This window comes from Carlito syrichta, unplaced genomic scaffold (genome assembly GCF_000164805.1).
Source record: "Carlito syrichta isolate Samal-C Ts95f unplaced genomic scaffold, Tarsius_syrichta-2.0.1 Scaffold308086, whole genome shotgun sequence".
Lineage (NCBI taxonomy): Eukaryota > Metazoa > Chordata > Mammalia > Primates > Tarsiidae > Carlito > Carlito syrichta.
Window position 1 is genome coordinate 574670 of NW_007252182.1, and position 19645 is coordinate 594314.

General features: G+C 46.3%; 1 protein-coding gene across 1 annotated transcript in view; it reads right to left on the bottom strand.

The window, feature by feature from the left end:
• Window positions 1–1496: 1496 nt before the first annotated feature.
• BFAR (bifunctional apoptosis regulator) overlaps window positions 1497–19645 on the bottom strand; it is a 41185-nt gene continuing 23036 nt past the window's right edge. Inside the window, exons 6-8 of the mRNA XM_008064859.2 lie at window positions 8779–8952; window positions 5902–6104; window positions 1497–2592 (exon numbers count right to left, since the gene is read on the bottom strand). Coding sequence (XP_008063050.1) covers window positions 2400–2592; window positions 5902–6104; window positions 8779–8952 — 570 coding nt within the window. The 3' untranslated portion in view covers window positions 1497–2399. The remainder of the gene's footprint in view (window positions 2593–5901; window positions 6105–8778; window positions 8953–19645) is intronic.

A 19645-nucleotide genomic window follows, 5' to 3' on the forward strand; every position in this document is an offset into this window, starting at 1 on the left:
GTGAGAGAGAGAGAGAGAGAGAGAGAGAGAGAGAGAGAGAGAGAGAGAGAGAGAGAGAGAGGAAGAGAGAGAGAGAGGGAGAGGGAGAGGGAGAGAGAGAGAGAGTACAGGTGGCACACTCAGTCACCACAGCCCCAACCTGCTGGGCTCAGATGATCCTTCCGCCTCAGCCTTCCAAGTAGCTGGAACCACAGGCATGTGCCACACCTGGCTAATTTTTTATTTATTGTAGGGATGAGGTCTTGAAACCCTGGGCTTAGTCAGTCCTCTCGCCTCTGCCTCCCAAAGTGCTGGGATTACAGGCATGAGCTACCATGCCTGGCTAGGGTTTGAGTATTTTCAAAAGACAACCCCATTTGGTGCTCTCACCTGCTACGATTCGTGAGAGGGTCTGAGGGCACGAGAGGCGTCCTGTGGCCCTTGATCTAAGTTTGCCTGGCCCTCCTGCTGGTGATAGATAAGGCATGAGTCCAGCCCCACCTATTTGCCCAGGTCAAGCCTCCTTCCTCCAGCAAGTCTGGGTATTTCTCATGTTGGAAGCAGGATGTGGGAGTGGGTGGGGCAGTGAAGGAGGTCACAGAGTGGGGGTGGGCAGCCAGTCAGCACCAGTCCAGTGACCTTTGCCAGGAGCCTCATTTCTTCATCCAGAAAGAATATGGGCAACCTCACCAGGCTCAGGGCCAGGAATGTACACAAACCACCAAGTCCTCAGGCCCACAGACGCTTCAGTGTTTATGACAGGTCATAAACAGGGAAAGGCAGGCAGCCCTGGGGCCTGAAGAGCCAGCCCAATGAGGAAGGAAAACATTCTCCCTTCTTTCACTGAAGGTAACTTAGGGGGTCTCCAGCCAGGGGTTAGACCAGGTTGGGGGATTTAAGCATGACTACTAGATTCTAGCAGGCAATACAGATTTTGTTCATGTTCTTTTTCTTTTTTTTGAGTTGGAGTCTCACTCCATCGCCCAGGCTGGAGTGCAATGGCACACTCACAACCACCCTGGTATTGACCTGCTGGGCTCTGACGATCCTTCCGCCTCAGTCTTCCAAGTAGCCAGAACTACAGGCGTGCACTACCACGCTTGGCTAGTTTTATTTATTGTAGAGACGAGGTCTCTCCAAGTTGCCTGGGCTGGTCTCGAACCCACGGGTTCAGGCAATCCACTTGCCTCAGTCTCCCAAAGTGCTAGGATTACAGGCTGAGTCACTGAGCCTGGCCTCATGTTTTCTAAACAATCAGTTCATCTCTGGGAAGAGGTTTTACCTATATAAAAATCTTTATTTTAATTTCAAGTAATTTCTTCAAACTTTCAGATACAAAGTTTGAGTAAAATCTTCACTCAAAGATAAAAATGGTTAACAAGTGAATGGTTCATGGAGTCCTAAGGAACCCTTTGGATGCAAGCTTATCTCTTCAAGGCTAAGTCTGCAGGGAGATTATATTCATACCTGTTGTTTGTACACTGGATGGAAATAAAACACCATCGTTCATCTCATTCCATATTTACAATTATAGCACTTTGTGTAATTATACTTGCTGTGTTATGTATCAGAACAGGATGATAGAGATTATACAGTGTGAGGTCAACTTACAGAATGTTGCCTTGAACAAAAGGACCATCCTGAAATTTAATTTATAGACTAAATTCTTAAAAACAAAACAAAAACAAACCCAAAACAACTATTTTAATTAGCCTGGAGGCAGCTCAGCCTGAGAGGAATTCCCTCTAGGAACTGCCTGATGTTCCACTTGGTACCCCTCTTGGAGACAGGAATCCAGGCTTTCAATGATTACCCCAAAAAACAACCCCATAACTACAAGTCTAACCATTCTAGTCTCAAACTGGATCCTTTTAGGTTTTACTCTGAAACCTAGCAACTCTTCAACAGGACAGAATCATTGACTAAGTTTGGGGTTTTCCTCTGTATTTTTTATGTGCAACTGTCTATGCCTATGACAGTCTTATCCTTGTTTTCCTAAACTTGACTTATAGGATGGGCCTGGCCCCCACAAGCCTGGTCTTGGACTCTGGGAGCCTCTGTTAGTCACTGAGGTTGGGGAAGGGGACTGCTGATGTAGTAACCTTCTGATGACAACACGCTATGTCCTCTGAGACCCTGGAATCATGATGGACTGAGCCTCCCAAGGCTATGTGGGGAAGGTGGCTGGCTGGGAGAGGTGCTGCTGTGTTGGCCAAACAGACGGTCCTCCCCACACTGGAACTCAGTCTACTGCCAGGACGCCACAGGCCGAGGGGAGAGGAACTGGTTGGAGCCTCTGACATATAAGGCAGCACCTTGTTTTAAAATAGGAAGTCCTCTCCCCACCTCATCCCTCTTCAGCATCAAAGCTCAGATGCCAGGGAGGTTTGAAGATGCTCTCAGGGCGTGGGCAGTGCCAGTCACAACACTTGGGTCTCCAGCCGGCGGACCTCCTTGACCACAAGATCAATGTTAATGATTGGGTTGAAGTACAGGGCCCAGTAAAACAAACAGTTGCAAATAAACTGAGGAATGAGGGGCCAGAACATGGCCACAAAAAGCCCCTGTGTTGACACTTTCCAAAAATGGCTCCACATCCGCTGAGGCACAGTCCTGAAACAAGAAGAGATGTAGTTCAGAGGCAGGACAGGTGGTGCTGCTGATAGCAATTCCTGAGCGCTGGGCTCAGGTTTTTTCCCAGTACCCTGAAGAGCATGGCTGCCTGGGCTGCAAGACTTTGTCTTCTGTCCCTGGTGCCTGAGACGTATGAGGGGGGACCCAAAAAAACCCCTGGAATTTATTTGTAAAAATTGCATTTGTTCTTACATGTTTAAACCTCAGTCACCTTCAAAATTCTCTCCATTTGATGCAATATACCCAGTGAGATGCTTTTTTCTTTTTTTTTTTTTTTGAGTTGGAGTCTTACTCGGTTGCCCAGACTGGAGTGCAGTGGCCGCTTCCGGCCACTGCAGCCTCGCCTGCTGTGCTCTAGCGATCCTTCCGCCTCAGCCTTCCGAGTAGCCGGAATTACAGGCCTGTGCTACCACATCCAGCTGATTTTTTTTGATTTATTGTAGAGATGAGGTCTCGCTGCCCAGGCGGGTCGCTCAAGCAATCCACTCACCTCAGCCTCCCAAAGGCATGGGATTACAGGCTGAGCCACCGAGCCCGGCTGAGATGCTTTTTTCACTGCTCAAAACAGTTTTTGAACTCATTTGGATGCCTTTTAGTGCTTCTGCCATTTTTTTGTTTTAACTCTTCCACATGGGCAAAACATTTCCCTTTGAGTACTTTTTTTCATCTAGAGGGGGTAAAAAAAGTTTCTGGAGTGAGATTGGGTAAATAGGTAGGATGGGGCATGGGGGCCATGCTGTTTTTGGTCAAAAATTGCTGAACACAGGCTAGGCGTGGTGGCTCACACCTATAATCCCGGCACTTTGGGAGGCCAAGGTAAGAGGATTGTCTGAGCCGACAGGTTAGAGACCAGCCTGGGAAACTCGGTGAGACCTCATCTCTACAATAAATAAAAAACATTAGCTGGACGTGGTGGTGTGTGCCTGTAGATCTGGCTAACTGGAAGGCTGAGGCAGAAGGATCACTTGAGCCCAGCAGGTCAAGGCTGTGGTGGCTGTGAGCATGTCACTGCACTCCAACCTAGGTGACAGAGTGGGACTCCAACCCAAAAAAAAAAAAAGAAAAAATAATTGCTGAACACTCAGCACAGTACGGGCAGGTGCATTGTCATGGTGGAAGAACCAGTCACCTGTTTGTCACAACTCAGGACGTTTTATCTGTAAACTGTGACACAACCTTCTCCAAACTTCCAGATAAAAACTTTGGTTGGCTAGTATAGGCTCACACCAGTACTCCCAGCACTTTGGGAGGTGGAGGCAAGGATTGCCTGAGTCCGGGGGTTCGAGACCAGCCTAGGCAACTTGGTGAGACCTCATCTCTACAAAAAATAAAAAACATTAGCTGGGCATGATGGTGCGTGCCTCTAGTCCCAGATACTTGGATGGTTGAGGCAGAAGGATTACCTGAGCCCAGAAGGTCAAGGCTGTGGTAGCTGTGAGCATGCCACTGCACTCCAGTCTGGGTGACAGAGTGAGACTCTGATTCAGCAACAAAAAAACTTTGGTTGACTGATCCAGAGGAACAAATTCTGAGGGTACTACAAGGGGTCTGCCGTCCAAAAAATAAAAGATAATTCTGGTTTTTTGGGGGTCCCCCTCATACTCTGTCTGACTTACCCATCCTCAACTCCCAGGACACAGCCTAGAGGGAGCCTTCTCAGGGCACTACTGCCTGGTCCCCATGCCAGGCAAGGTCTCCTTGTGACAGGTCAACCGTATCTGCTGCATCACTCTGTGACATGTGCATGTATGTTTTAACATATATATTTTCTGGTAGTCTGTAAGTCCGCAGAGTAGATTGTCTTGTTTACCAAAAGATATGCTGGGAGTGGTGGCTCATGACTACAATCCCACCACTTTGGGAGGCCAAGGCAGGAGGACTGCTTGAGGCCAGGAGTTTGAGACCAGCCTGGGCAATTAGTGAGACCTCGTCTCTATAAAAAAATAAAAAATGAGTTTGGTGTGGTGGTACACACTTGTAGTCCCAGTTACTTGGGACGCTGAGGTAGAAGGATGACCCAGGAGGTCAAGGCTGTGGTGAGCCATGATCATGGCACTGCACTCCAGTCTGGGCAACAAAGTGAGACCCTGACTCAAAAAATAAAAAGATCTGCAGTGCTCAGGAGACAGACAGAGCCACAGCAGGGCATGAATGTGCATATTCGGTGCTAAATAGATGAGTTTGATGAATTGAAATAGATGACAGAGATTCTTGCCAAGTTCTCAGAAGTATTTATAAGGCTGCAAGTCACAGGATGTCAGTATGAAAGGCTGCTGGCCTGATGGCAGGGTTGCTTCTGCCTGCCCAGCCACATCCCTGTCTTCTGGAAACAGCTCTTAAGTTTTCCCTTGGGGATTCTTCCTCCCTTACTGTTTTCCATGCAGTCTGGGTAGAAAGGAAGCCAGGCTGGAGCCCATGCCTTGAACCTGGCATACCGAAGTGATGGGCATGTGACCCAAGCTGAGTCAATCAGAACAAAGGCACGTGAGCCCTGAGACCTTGATGAATGCTGTGGGAAGGAAGAGCTTTCCTGCCTCCACCTCCAAGTGTGCTTAGCTGCTCAGACCAAAACCTGGTGTGACCAAGGATTGCTACGTGAGGACAGCTGCCTCAGGCTGAAAACTACAGGAAAGAAAGGACAGGGAGAAAGAGCTAGGCCTGATGACAGCATGTGGGTCTCTGGGTCCAGCCACACTTGAAGCCTAGACTGGGCATTTCCTTTTTAATTTTTTTTTGTAAAGACAGGGTCTTGTTATTTTTGTTCAGACTGGCCTCACATTCCTAGCTTCAAGCGATTCACATTCCTTTTTAGAAAAGCCAGCTTAAGTTGGTTTGTGTCACTTGCATCCTGAGTCCTGACTGACAGACTATCTAGTCAATGTGCCCATTTTATGCATGAATCCAGACGAGTCATTATTTTCCAGCTGGTGGGAGCTCAGGATTAGCCTCATGCTCATGGAGTTCCCCATCAGGTCTCTCTTCTGGTCTCCAGATTACTGATTCCATACAGGACCCTTTTCTTCTCCCCTGCCTATTTCTTGACTATTAAAATCCATTGCACCTCCCCAGGAATTAAATGGTACATTAGTACAAAGAGATGAGATATACAAGGCAATCTCCCTATTTGCTGCTTAAATAGTGTTCCTCAAACCAGAGTTTGAGGCGTCTTGTAGAGGGAAGATTTATTTCCTTTTAAGTCTGAGAACTACTTCAAAGAGGACCCTTCCCCGCTTGTTTCTTTCCCAGTTCCTGTTGTTCCAATCATCTCCTCCACACATATCCACTTACTTCAGTTCACTTCTTGACCAGATTCTCCAGAAGGAGAATAATTCCAGAACTGTGAGTAGCATGGCATTTACAATGAGAAACCGTGATGTCCAGTAATGGACCTCCAGCCAGTCCCAAGCAAATTCAGCAATCAGTTGGTATGGAAGGAAGGAATATTTGACTAGGAATTCTCTCCACTGTTTCCATGTGGGCTCGCGAAGATCCTTGAAAAAGGACACACAGACACAAACAACCACGGGGATTGATTTTTACACAAATGCTGTGATTATCCCAGGTGTGTGTCACCACACTTGGCTACATTTTTCATTATTTTTTTAGAACATAGCGTCTTCCTATGTTGGCTAGGCTGGTCTCAAACTCCTGGTCTCTAGCAATCCTTGTGTCTTGGCCTTCTGAAGTGCTGGGATTATAGGTATGAACCACTGCACCTGGTTTAGATTTACATTTACTAAAACACACACACAGCCAGGTGTAGTGGCTCATGCTTTCATCCCAGAGCTTTGGGAGGCTGAGGCAGTCATGAGCCATGATAGTGGCACTGTACTCCAGTCTAGGAAACGGAGTGAGACTCCAACTTGAGGCTAAGAGTTGGAGACCAGTCTGACCAACATAGTGAGACCTGTCTTTGCAAAACACATGCACACTCAACAATTCAAAATGCAGCCATGCACAGTGGCTCATGCCCAGCAGGTTGCGGTGGCCGTGAGTGTGCCACTGCACTTCAGGAGCCTGGGCAACAGAGTGAATGAGACTCTGACTCAAAAAATAAAAATAAAAAAGAAGTTTCCGTTCATCAACTCATCTTGTAATAATTAATCTTAAATTAGATAAATGAAGCCAGGCACAGTGGCTCATGACTATAATCCTAGCACTTTGGTAGGCCAAGGTGAGAGGATTGCCTGAGCCCACGGGTTCGAAACCAGCCTAGGCAACTTGGACAGACCTCATCTCTACAATAGATCAAAAAATAAGCTGGGCGTGGTGGCACATGCCTGTGGTTCCAGCTACTTGGAAGGCTGAGGTAGAAAGATCACTTGAGCCCAGCAGGTCGAGGCTGCGGTGACCGTGAGCACTGTGCCACTGTACTTCAGTCTGGGTGACAGAGTAAGACTGACTCAAAAAAAAAAAAAATAGATAAATGAAAAGTCAGAAGTAAAACTCTAAGTATAAATCAGAATAATAAGGTTGAAGTGAATTTAAATTAACCTGTGTTCAATTCCTCCGTCATTGCATGGTAGCTCAAATCATTTTCTAAATTAGCTGACGTATAATATGATCATTTGTAGGGAAATCACATATACACACTTTCACCTAAAAAAAAAAAATTTTTTTTCTGGCAGTGGTGAGGAAAGTTTTTTTTTTTTTTGAGTTGGAATCTCCCTCTGTCACCCGGACTGGAGTGCAGTGGCACACTCATGGCCACCACAGCCTCAACCTGCTGGGCTCAGGCGATCCTTCCACCTCAGCCTTCCAAGTAGCTGGAACTACAGGCATGAGCCACCATACCTGGCTAATTTTTTTATTTATTGTAGAGATGAAGTCTGGACAAGTTGCCCAGGCTGGTCTTGAACCCGTGGGCTCAGGCAATTCTCTCACCTTGGTTTTCTAAAATGATGGGATTATAGGCATGAGCCACTGTGCCTGGCCAGGAAAGCTTTTTAATTGCAAGTATTAGCAAATAAAATAGTTAGCCCAGGCCTGGTTGTGGTGGCTAATGACTATAATCTCAGCACTTTGGGAGGCCAAAGCAGGAGGCTTGCTTGAGCCCAGGAGTTTGAGACCAGTCTAGGATAGCTAGATCACATCTCTACAAAAAATTTAAAAATTAGCTGTGTGTGGTGGCGCGTGCCTACAGCCCCAACTACTCAGGAGGCTGAGGCAAAATGATTGCCTGAGTTCAGGAGGTTGAGGCTGTCATGAACCATGATCGTGGCACTGTGCTCCAGCCTAGGAAACAGAGTGAGACTCCAACTCAAAAAAAAAAGTTAACTCAATGAACAGGCAGGGGCTGTTGGGACTAGTTAATATGGAAAGGTCGGAGTTTCTTTGTACTTCTAGTCTGGGGAGGCAAGTAGCAACTGGAAGCTGGGCAATTAGAGGAACACTGTGCAAGGGTGCTAATGAGCAGACCACATTCAAGGCTGACACTAGTCAGGAGGCACTTGATTATAGTGTTTCCAAGGGGTCACTGGGGAAAAAAGGTCTTTAGAGATTTAGAAGTACTGTTTCAATATTTATTGATGTGAATTATATATGATGATTCCTACGTTTATATGTCTTTTTGATACAAGCAGTTCATAGGATTGGGCCCAAAGAGAAGCAAAGAAAAAGATATTCCTTTTCAATGACCAACTAACTAGACACAGAGAAGTCACTCCCAGTAAATGGGCCCACCAACAATTCTGAAGGAAACCATAGGCCAAACTGAAGGAATGTACGCCCGTGTGGGTAGCTATCTCTGTGAATGGCCCTGTGGTCAGCTGATGTGGCAACTCCCATCAGTAAGCTGGGCAAGGGCTTACTGTTCCGAGGCCATCAGGATGGGCATTAACCTTGCCTTGGGGGAGGACAAATAATCACACCCTGGGGGTCCTGTTAAGAGACAGATGACCAGGTTGGAAGGCTCTGAATCTAACCCCCCAGGGTACTCTGGACCAATCTTCTTTTATTAACATAATAAAAGGAGGGTAGCCCCTCTTGCTTTGTCATGTAGCAAACAAAAAAGGCTATTAAGAGTGGGGAAGGTCCTGCTTTATATTCATTTGAGGGGAGGCTCTCCTCACAAAATTCCAGTGTAGGTTGGCTATTGTCTGCTTTTCTGTGACAGGCTATAGCAAGGATCCCAACACCACATCACATGGCACCCTGGGAACCTACCAGAAGCTTGGTGATGATGTCCTCCCCAGGACTGTCTTCCTGCAGGGGGCAGATGGTGTGGATGAAGGGTAGGAAGGTGTCTGTGTAGTCGAACAGGAAGAGGTACAGTAGGCCAAGTCTAGGTGAGCTCTTGAGGGCATACAGCAAGAACAGGGACCTGCCTGGGTTCACGGCCTGCAGAGGATGAGGTGAGCACAAAGCCACATTACAGCCATGGCAGCCATTCCCACCCACGCTCCATCCCATCTCACGGTCTCTGCCATCAGTCATTTAGCAGGGTGTATACAATTAATGCACAAACGAATGGTGAGAAGCCAAGTAATCCACATGGTAGGCGACATTATACAAAGGTCCAATCTCTTTTTTTTGAGTGGGAGTCTCACTCTGTTGCTCAGGCTGAAGGACAGTGGCATGCTCACAGACACCACAGCAATAAGAATACCTAAGCTGGGCGCAGTGGCTCACACCTGTATTGTAGAGACCTCATCCCTACCAAAAAAAGAAAAATTAGCCAGGTATGGTAGCACATGCATGTAGTTCCAGCTACTTGGAAGACTGAGGTGGAAGGATCGCCTGGGCGCAGCAGGTTGAGCCTACGGTGGCCGTGAGTGTGCCACTGTACTCCAGCCTTGGGCAAGAGTGAGGAGAGTGAGACTTGTATTCAATAATAATAATAATAATAATAATAATAATAATACCTAAAAAGTATTGAAACACATCAAGAATGTCAAGATCCTCAGTTAAGAGCCCTAAAGAAAAAAGTGGCTGAAAGACTCAAAAGAACTATACTTGCTATGAAAGAAACGTTCACTGTATTTTATAAATCCCTACCTCAGACCCCACAAGACCAAGCATATGTCGGGTGCCTGGTAGTAACTGCGCCGGGTGCCTGGTAGTGACTGTGGCTGTAAAGTTACAAAATGTTTGCAGTATGTGAATGTTAAGCGATAAGCCCTTTCCAAACATTCCTCTGTTTAAATTATGGTGGGCAAGCCACTCTTCTGGTGGGCTCCGTGTTATTTCAAACCTGCTTGTATGCCCAAGCTGATTTATGCACAGTCACAGTGACTGTGTAAACCGCAGCTTATCTAACATTCCAGATGGCTTAACTAACTCCACTCTGCCCGTGTAGCCGTTAGTAGTCAATCATGGGCAGCTGAGCCGCGCCCGTGAAAATCGAACGCGAATCAACCAATCAGTATCTCTGTAACCGTGCTTATGCAATTCTATCCAATCATGTGTGAACAAGTTTAAAGTTCCTTCTCCTCCCTTGTAACTGTGTATATAAGCTGCTTGCTGCGCTGGGTCAGGGCTCTCATTCCTATATCACTGTGTCGGTTGCATACGGGAGCCCAGACTCGAGCCTGAATAAAAAGACCCTTGTGTGTTTGCATCGGAGCTGGCTCTTTGGTGGTCTCTTGGATTTAGGACTTTGGGGTACTACAGTGGCCACTTGTAGAAGATAACAGAGAACCACTTTATTATTCTGAAACTGATAAATAAGGGTAAATAATCAACCATTTAACCTGCCTTTCCAGTATAAACTGTACTCAGCATGATCAAATGGTTAATGAAAGAAAATTTCATTTTTTAAAGATTTATTTCAGCTAATAAATGAAGATGAAATGAGAGAATCAGGGCCATCATTTTGCAAGTCTCAATGAACTAAAGGATCTAAATAAGCAATGATCACAGCAGCTGCTGTGAAAAAGAGAAGCCACTGGATGTCAAGAGCTGCCTAACGGAAGAAAACACCACCTCAATGGAATAATGCTCTTGCCAAAACAGCAAACCTGAACCCAAGCACGTCTCTGGATCTAACTACTAGGTTCCTGGATATGTGGGGGACAGGGGGACTGTTAGTGACACCAGAGACAATCAGCAAAATTCAAAATGCAGGAAGACTCTACAGGACATAATGATCTGGTTTCTTCAACAATTAAATGTGGAATAGCAAAAAGAGGGAGGAAAAATCCATATATAAATGAGACAAATCAAGAAATTAGCTGGGCGTATGGTGGCACATGCCTGTAGTTCCAGTTACTTGGAAAGCTGAGACCCTGACTCAGAAAAAAATAAATAAATAAAACTGGGAAATTAGAAAACTGACAAGTTACTTGATAATATCAGATAATTTTAATTGGGGTGAGTACAATGGTGATATTGTAACTTTGTCTTTTTTTTTTTTTTTTTTTTAACATTGGAATCTCACTTTGTTTCCTCGGCTGGAATGCACCACCACAGCCTAAACCTGCTGGCCTCAGTTGATCCTTCCACCTCAGCCTTCCAAGTAGCTGGAACTACAGGCATGCTCCACCATACTTGGTTACTTTTTCTTGATTACTTGTAGAGATGAGCCAAATTGCTTAGGCTGGTCTCGAACTCTTGGGCTCAAGCAATCCTTTCACCTCAGCCTTCCAAAGTGCTGGGATTATAGGTGTGAGACAACATGCCTGGCCTGTAACTTTGTCTTTTAATAAATCTTTACTTTTTAAGCCGGGCACAATAGTATATGTCTGTATTCCCAGCTACTTGAGAGGCTGAAGTGGGAGGATAGCTTGAGCCAGAGTCTGAGTCTAGCCTGGGTAACACAGCAATGCCTCTTTACTTTTGAGAGATTCATGCTGAACTATTTACCCGTGAAAAATATGGCAGCTCAGATTTTCAAAATCATCAGGAATGGGAATAGGTGGGGGTACTGCTGAAATGAACATGGCCACGAGTTACTGTTGCTTTGAGTAGGTGGCAGTTTTGTACTAATGTCCTGCTTTTATGCAAATTTGAAACTTCCTATTGTAAAAGTTTTCTTCTTTTTTTTTTTTTGAGTTGGAGTCTCACTTTGTAGCCCAGGCTAGAGTGCAATGGGCTATAGAGTTGGGCTACATGCCACCATGCCCAGCTAAATTTTTTTTTTTTGATTTATTGTAGAGATGAGGTCTGGCCAAATTGCCCAGGCTGGTCTTGAACCCGTGGATTCAGGCCATTCTCTCACCTTGGTCTCCCAAAGTGCTAGGATTATAGGTATTAGCCATCGTGCCCAGACAGTAAAAGTTTTCTAAAAATCCAACTTGTAAAAATATCTTTGTAGCTAGCCTATGTGAGCCATACAGGCATATATGGGAGTAACTCTATCCTAAAAGTGCTTCTCAACTTTTTGCTCATTATCGCCCTCTTGAGAAACTTTTTTTTTTTTTTTTTTTTTGAGTTGGAGTCTTAACTCTGTCGCCCAGGCTGGAGTGCAGTGGCATGCTCACGGCCACCACAGCCTTGACCTTCTGGGCTCAGGCGATCCTTCTGCCTCAGCCTTCCAAGCAGCTAGAATCACAGGCAAGTGCCACCATGCTTGGCTAGGTTTTTTATTAATAGTAGAGATGAGGTCTCTCCAAGTTGCCCAGGCTGGTCTGGAACTGGTAGGCTAAGGCAATCCTCTCACCTCAGCCTCTCAAAGTGCTGGGATTATAGGTGTGAGCCACCCCGCCCAGTCAAAAGCCTTTTAAAGACATGTTTTCACCAGGCATGGTGGTTCAAGGTCACAGAAAGAGAGGCAAGAGGTCCCAGGCATTAGGTCTGCTGTCAGTATGAGTGCTGAACCCAAACAATCCAGCTTTTGGCTGCTTCCCATCAGACAGGGAGGTGGTAGGAAGGCCAGCCCTACAGAAGGGAGCTGTCCCTGTCATGTGCTGCCTGAGGAGAGCAGTGGCACTCAGGAGCTTCGCTAGGACACAGGACAAGGCTGACTGTCAAATGCCTGCCCGCTGGGAGAGGCAGGGCAGTGCAGTAGAGCTAAGGAGCTGGCTGAGGCTGAGACTCTGCTTGAGACTCTGCTTGCTGGCATGTCAGGACCAACATCACATTCCCATCTGTCATATTTAATATCAAGATTACAAGATTAGTTGGGTGCAGTGGCTCAAGCCTATAATAACAGCACTTTGGGAGGCCAAGGTGAGGGGATTGTCTGAGCCCATGGGTTTGAGAACAGCCTGGGCAAGTTGGGGAGACCTCATCTCTACAATAAATCAAAAATTAGCGGGGTGTGGTAGCGCGTGCCTGTAGTTCCAGCTACTTGGAAGGCTGAGGCAGAAGGACTGCCTGAGCCCAGCAGGTCGACCCTGGGGTGGCTGTGAGTACCACTGCACTCCAGCTTGGGCCAAGGAGCGAGACTCCAACTCGCATGAGCCATCGCGCCTGGCCTGCATGTATTTTAAATAGGCAGTGATTACAGGATTTGAGACCCCCCCAAATTTTCTGCCAGTTTTATTGTTTTTAAGAGACAGGGTCTTGCTATGTTGCCAAGGCTGCCTCAAATTCCCAGGCTCAAGCAGTCCTCCTACTTCAGTCTCATAAGTAGCTAGGACTACAGGTGCGTACTACCATGTCTAACTATGTTCTGCCAGGTTTTTGTTTTTGTTTTTGAGTCGGAGTCTCACTCTGTTGCCCAGGCTGGAGTGTAGTGGCATGATCATGGTTCACTGCAGCCTCGACCTCCTGGGCTTAGGTCATCCTGTCTTAGCTTCCCAAGTAGCTGGGACTATAGGCGCATTCCACCACACCTAGATACTGTTTTGATTTTGTAGAGATGAGGTCTCACTATTGCCTAGGCTGGTCTCAAATTCTTGGTCTCAAGTAATCCTCCCATCTCCATGCCCACCAGCACTGTTTCTATTAGCAACAGCGGAAAACTTCTCAGTGTCCACCAAAAGGAGAACCACACAGTGTCATCCTCATGCAATAGAATGCTGCGCAAAAGAGATGAGTGAACTGGTCACCGTGATAAAAGTGATTTGCAGAAGCACATTCTCAGTGCATCCAGGCCCCCTTAAGGTGGAAAGCCTGTAAAACAATGCTCCAGCTGCTCATGAACACGTCCTCATAGTACAAGTAGGAAAACAAGGCCCAGGCAGCACTGGCTGCAAGACATGGTTACTTTACAGAGGGAGGGGTACTTGGGGCTTCAGCTGTGATGTTTCCTTTCTTTAGTTAAGCAGTGGGTGCTTCCATCTCCTGTTCACCTAGCGGGCCAAATCTTTCAGTACCCAGATCTGCACAGAAGGATTAGTGGTGGGTGAACTGGTTCTGGAGTGGAAAGCACTCACTTGCTTAATGGGGGGCGGGGGAGTTCCAGGATTGCAAAGTCATGGAGGGGAAAGGAGGGGTGGCAGAGTGCCTGAGGCCACTAGTGTAGCCCCAAGAATTCAGAAGCCTAGATTCTGGAGAGGTCAAAGGCCAAGGGAAAAGAGAAGAGGGACAAGTGTTATAGACTCCTGGCATCAGTTTTTGTAATAGGAACCTGTTCCTGTTACTCCTGTTCCCACTAACAGGAAAACTTACAGATCATAGAGACCAAAAATAACTGGAAAGAGAAAGGGCAGTTGTGAGCTCCCATGAGTGCTACCACCACCATCCAACTCTTCCTCAGTGGGGTGCAACCTCTTCCTCTGCCCTCTAGTGACAACCAGGTACCTCCTAACCATCTTTTTTGATCTCATGATGGGATAGATAATGAGACAAACTATGACTCTGGCCACTGGAACAATCAGCCTCTCCCACCCAACCTGTCCTCAGGTCCCTAGTAAGCATTCCTCAGTCCTCCTAGCACCCAGAGCACTCATATGGCTTGGGGGCTCCTGTTCCTTTATCACAAGTCAAGTTCTCCAGGACCCTGACCTTGAAACCCTGGGCTCAAGGGCTTATATTCAGAGATGTGGGGAAAGAGGCAAATAAGAAGATGAGAGTGAGGAGGGAAGGCTGTGTAGTCTTAAAAAGCATACTGAGCCTTGGAATCACAGACACACACACACACACACACACACACACACACACACACACACACACACACACACATACATACATACTTTTTTTGTTAGGTGGAGTTAAAATGTTGGCTGGTGAGGAATATGCCAAAGATGTAGAAATTGATAGCTGTATTACATAATGGTTAAGAGCCCAGTCTTTTGAATCCGATCACAGGGCCGGGCACAGTGGCTCACCCCTATAATCCCAGCACTTTGGGAGGTCAAAGCGAGAGGATTGCCTGAGTTCAGCCTGGGCAACTTGGCAATATCTTGTCTCTATGACAAATAAAAAAATTAGCTGGGTGTGGTAGCCTGTGCCTGTGGTTCCAGCTACTTAGAAAGCTGAGGCGGAAGGATCACCTGAACCCAGTGGTGGCTGTGAGTGTGCCATTGCACTCCAGCCTGGGCGACAGAGTGAGACTCCAACGCAAAAAAAAAAAAAAAAAAAAAAAATCAGATCACAGCTTCAATCTTGACTTCGTTACTTATTAACTTGGACAAGATACCAAACTTCTCAGTTGGTTTCCCCATCTGAAAATTGGGGATAATTTATAGCACCTACTTTTCAGGGTTGCCAGAGGGCTATATCAGAAAATCTGGTTGAGTGCAGTGGCTTATGCCTGTAATCCTAGCACTTGGAAGGCCAAGACAGGAAGATTGGTTCTTTTTTTTTAAGTTGTAGTCTCACTCTGTCACCCATGTTGGAGTACAGTGGCACGCTCAGAAGGATTACAAGTGTGAGGTACTGAGCCCAGCTAGGAGGATTGTTTGAGCTCAGGAGTTCAAGACAGGCTTGGAAATGTAGTGAGATCTCATCTCTCCAAAAAATAAAAAAGTAGCCAGCTGTGGTGGGTGCATGGCTGTAGTCTCAGCTACTCGGGAGGCTAAGGCAGGAGGATTGTCTTAGCCTAGGAAGTTGAGGCTTCAGTGAGCAGAAATCATGACAATGTACTCCAGTCTGGGCAATAGAGTGAAATTCCCACTCAAAAAAAGAAAGAAAGGAAAAAATATGCCGGGCATGGCAGCTCACACCTGAAATCCCAGCACTTTAGGAGGCAGAGGTGAGAGGACTGCCTGAGTCCAGGGGTTCGAGACCAGCCTGGGTAACTTAATGAGACCTTGTCTCTACAATAAATCAAAAAATAAGCTGAGCATGGTGCCATGCATCTGTAGTTCCAGCTACTTGGGAGGCTGAGGCAGAAGGATCCTGAGCCCAGCAAATTGAGGCTGCAGTGGCTGTGAACGTGTCACTGCCCTCCAGCCTGGGCGACAGAGTGAGATTTGTGACTCAAAACAAAAAGAAAAGTAAAGAAAAGAAAATCCAAGCACTAAAATGCTTAGTATTTTAACATGTAGCAAGAGATGAGTAATATTTGTTGGTCTTATTATTATTATTATTATTATTTTTTGAGTTGGGAATCTCACTCTGTTGACCAGGATGGAGTGCAATGACAGTGGCGTGCTCACAGCCACCATACATTGACCTGCTGGACTCAGACGATCCTTCCACATCAGCCTTCCAGGTAGCTGGAGTTATAGGCGTGCGCCACCATGCCCAGCTACTTTTTAAATTTATTTATTGCAGAGATGAGGTCTTACCAAGTTGTCCAGGCTGGTCTCAAACTCCTGGACTCAGGCAATCTTCTTGCCTCTGCCTCCCAAAGTGCTGTGATTACAGGCGTGAGCCACTGTGCCATGCAGTTGGTCTTATTTTCAACAGGAGACGTGGCTGGAGGTGAAGGAAGGTTTTAGTTTTATTTACTGCTCTTTTTTTAAAAAAAATCGAATCCAGGTTATGGGTTTCAAAAAAGAAATAACCACTGCTATGGTTCGAATGTGTCTAGGCTGGAATGCAGTGGCAAACTCACGGACACTGCAGCCTTGACCTGCTGGGCTCAGGCGATTCTTCCACCTAAGCCTACTGAGTAGCTGGATGCGCGCAGGCCATTGTTTACTTAAGGACTGGCCAGACCATATGCTCTTTGAATTATGGCCACCGCCATGTTTCCTAAGCTTTGGCCCCCTCCCTGACCTTAGGGAGGTGAAGCTCCTCTCTCTTCTTTCTAATTTACTTCCTAAATAAACTATATTTTCCAATCTAACTTTTGTGTAATTCTTTGCATCTTTCATGTGGTTCCAGATTGTACCCCCCCGAGGGTCTGACCTAACATTTTGGAGGCTACCACTGGGATTTTTAACCTAACTTGTTTGTAACAAATCTTCATATGTACCCCACTGATTGTAAAATAAAATAAAAATTTGTTAAAGAGAAAAAAATAAAAAAGGCGCATGCCACCACACTAGGTTAATTTTTTGATTTATTATAGAGACGAGGTCCTGCCTCTGTGCTCAAACCCTGGGCTCAAGCAATCCTCTCACCTCTGCCTCCCAAAGTGTTGGGATTACAGGCATGAGCTACTGCCCCCAGCCTCATGTTGAAACTTAATCCTGGTAGACTCTGGTGTGGCCATGTGCTTTTTGAGCTGTGGCTGTTGCCATGCTACCTGGCTTTGCTCCCTCCCCACCTTGGGAAGGTAAATCTTCTTTCTCTCTCTTTAATTTACTTTTAAATTAAAAAAAAATATATATATATTTTGAGTTAGAGTCTCACTCTGTCACCCAGGCTAGAGGGCAGTGGCATGCTCTTGGCCACTGCAGCCTCGACCTGCTGGGCTCAGGCGATCCTTCTGCCTCAGACTTGCAAGTAGCTGGAAATACAGGCATGTACCACCATGCCCGGATAATTATTTTCTTTGACTTATTGTAGAGATGAGGTCTCACCAAGTTGCCCAGGTGGTCTTGAACCCCTGGGCTCAGACAATCCTCTCACCTCAGTCTCCCAAAGTGCTGGGATTATGGGCATGAGCCACCATAAACTATATTTTCTAATCTAAAACAAACAAACAAACAAAAAAAGAAACTTCATCCTCAATGTGGCAGTATTGAAAGGTGGGACCTTTAAGAGGTGATTGGGTTATGAGGGCTCTGCTGTTCATGGATGGATGGTTTTTTTTAACACCCCCAGAAAGGACCTTTATTAACTAGTATCAGGGTTTTCAGCGGGATGGATGGTTTTTATGGGATTACTGGGCTAATGGATTAGTGGATTATCATGGGAAGGGATCTGGTGGCTTTATAAGAAGAGGAAGAGAGACCTGAGCTAGAACATCAGGACATTCATCCCCTATCATGTGATGCTCTGTGCTACAGAGCGCTCCTATCAGCAAGAAGACCCTCACCAGATATGGCCACTTGACCTTGGACTTCTCAGACTCCATAACTGTAAGAAATAATTTTTTCTTTATAAATTACCCAGTTTCAGGTATTCTGTTATAAGCAACAGAAAATGAACCGAGATAGAAAATTGGTACTGAGAAGTGAGGTATTGGTGATAACGAATGCCTGAAAATGTGGAACTGGCTGTGGAATTGGATAATGGGCCGAGGCTGGAAGAATTTGGAGGGAGAGCCTAGAAAAAGCCTAGATTCTGGTAAGAACTCAGAAGACAAGACCAGGGAAAGTCTGAACTCCTTAGTGATAGGCTGAGTGGTCATGACCAGACTACTGATAGAAAGATGGACTATAAGAGACATTCTGACAAGGTTTCAGATGGAACTGAGGAGGAGCAATGTATTAAAAACGAGTAAAGGTCATCCTTGTTATGAATTGGCAAAGAACTTGGCCAAACTGTGTCCATGCCCAAGGACATTGTGAAAGGCTTCACTTGAGAGTGATGAATTAGGGTATCTGGCAGAAGAGATTTCAAAGCAACAAAGTGCTGAGGCTGCTGTGTGGCTACTTCTAACTGCTTACGGTGACCTGGTAGAGAAAAGGGAAACAGAGCGGAAAAAATTGGAAAATCCTCAGCCTGGCTGTGTGGTTGAGAATGAAAGAGCGTTTTTAGAAGAGGAATTTAAGGGTGCATCCAAGCCACTACTTGCTAAAAAGATTAACAAGGCTAAAAGGCAGCCAAGTACCATTCCTCAAGAAAATGGAAGAAAATTTCTGAAGTCACTTCAGAGATCGAGGCTGGCCCTCTCATCACAGGCCCAGAAGTCTCGGGGGGCTGAGCAGTTTCAGGGGACAGGCTTGGGGTACTCTCCCATGGACTTGCCACCCGGGGCTTCCTGAGGTCTCTGTACCCCACACCCCAGTGTAGCGCTTTGCAGCTGCCCCAGTCTCAAGTGGCCCCAGCTCCGGAAGGTACAAATCATAGACCTTGGTAGTATCCATGTGCATCTAATTTTGCAAGCCTGCAAAAGCAAGAGCTGTGCAGGCATAGCAGCCTTGATAAAGATTTCAAGAGATCTTGTTGAAAGTCTGGGGACCCAGGCAGAGACTTGTCACAGGGGCAGAGCCACCCAGAGCCGTTGTCAAGACAATGTCTATTGACGTTGTCGAAGCAAGGCCACTGCAGAATCCCCACTAGGGCAATGTCCTGTGGAGCTGTGGGAGCAGAACAGCTACCAGGACCCCAGAACTGTGGAGTCACAGGCAGCATGCAACGCCCACCTGGGAAAGCTTCTGGCACCATCCTCCAACCCTTCTGTAAGAGCAGCCACAGGGGCTGCATCCAGCAAAGCCATCAGGGTAAGGCTGCCTGAGGCCTTCGGGACCAACATCCACCCCTGTGTATCCAGGAGATGCCACATGGAGTCAAAAAGGTTATGCTTTAGCTTTATGATGTAACATCTGCCCTGTTACCCCTTCTTGCCTATTTCTTTTGGAATGACAATGATGACAATGTGTACACTGTTTGTTCTCACCATTGTATCTTGGAAGTAGATAACTTGTTCTGGTTTCACAGGCTCCGACTTTGACTTTTCAGTTGGTACTAGGGAACTATGGGATGGATGAATACATTTTGTGAGGACACGAATTTTGGGAAGCTGGGAAGAATGATATGGTTTGAATGTCTCCAAAAACTCGTGTTGAAATGTAATCCCCAGCATGGTAGTATTGAGAGGTGGGGCCTTTAAAAGGGGATTGGATCACGAGGACTCTGCCATTCATAGATTTTTTTTTTTTGAGTTGGAGTGTCACTCTGTCACCCAGACTGGAGTGCAGTGGCCGCT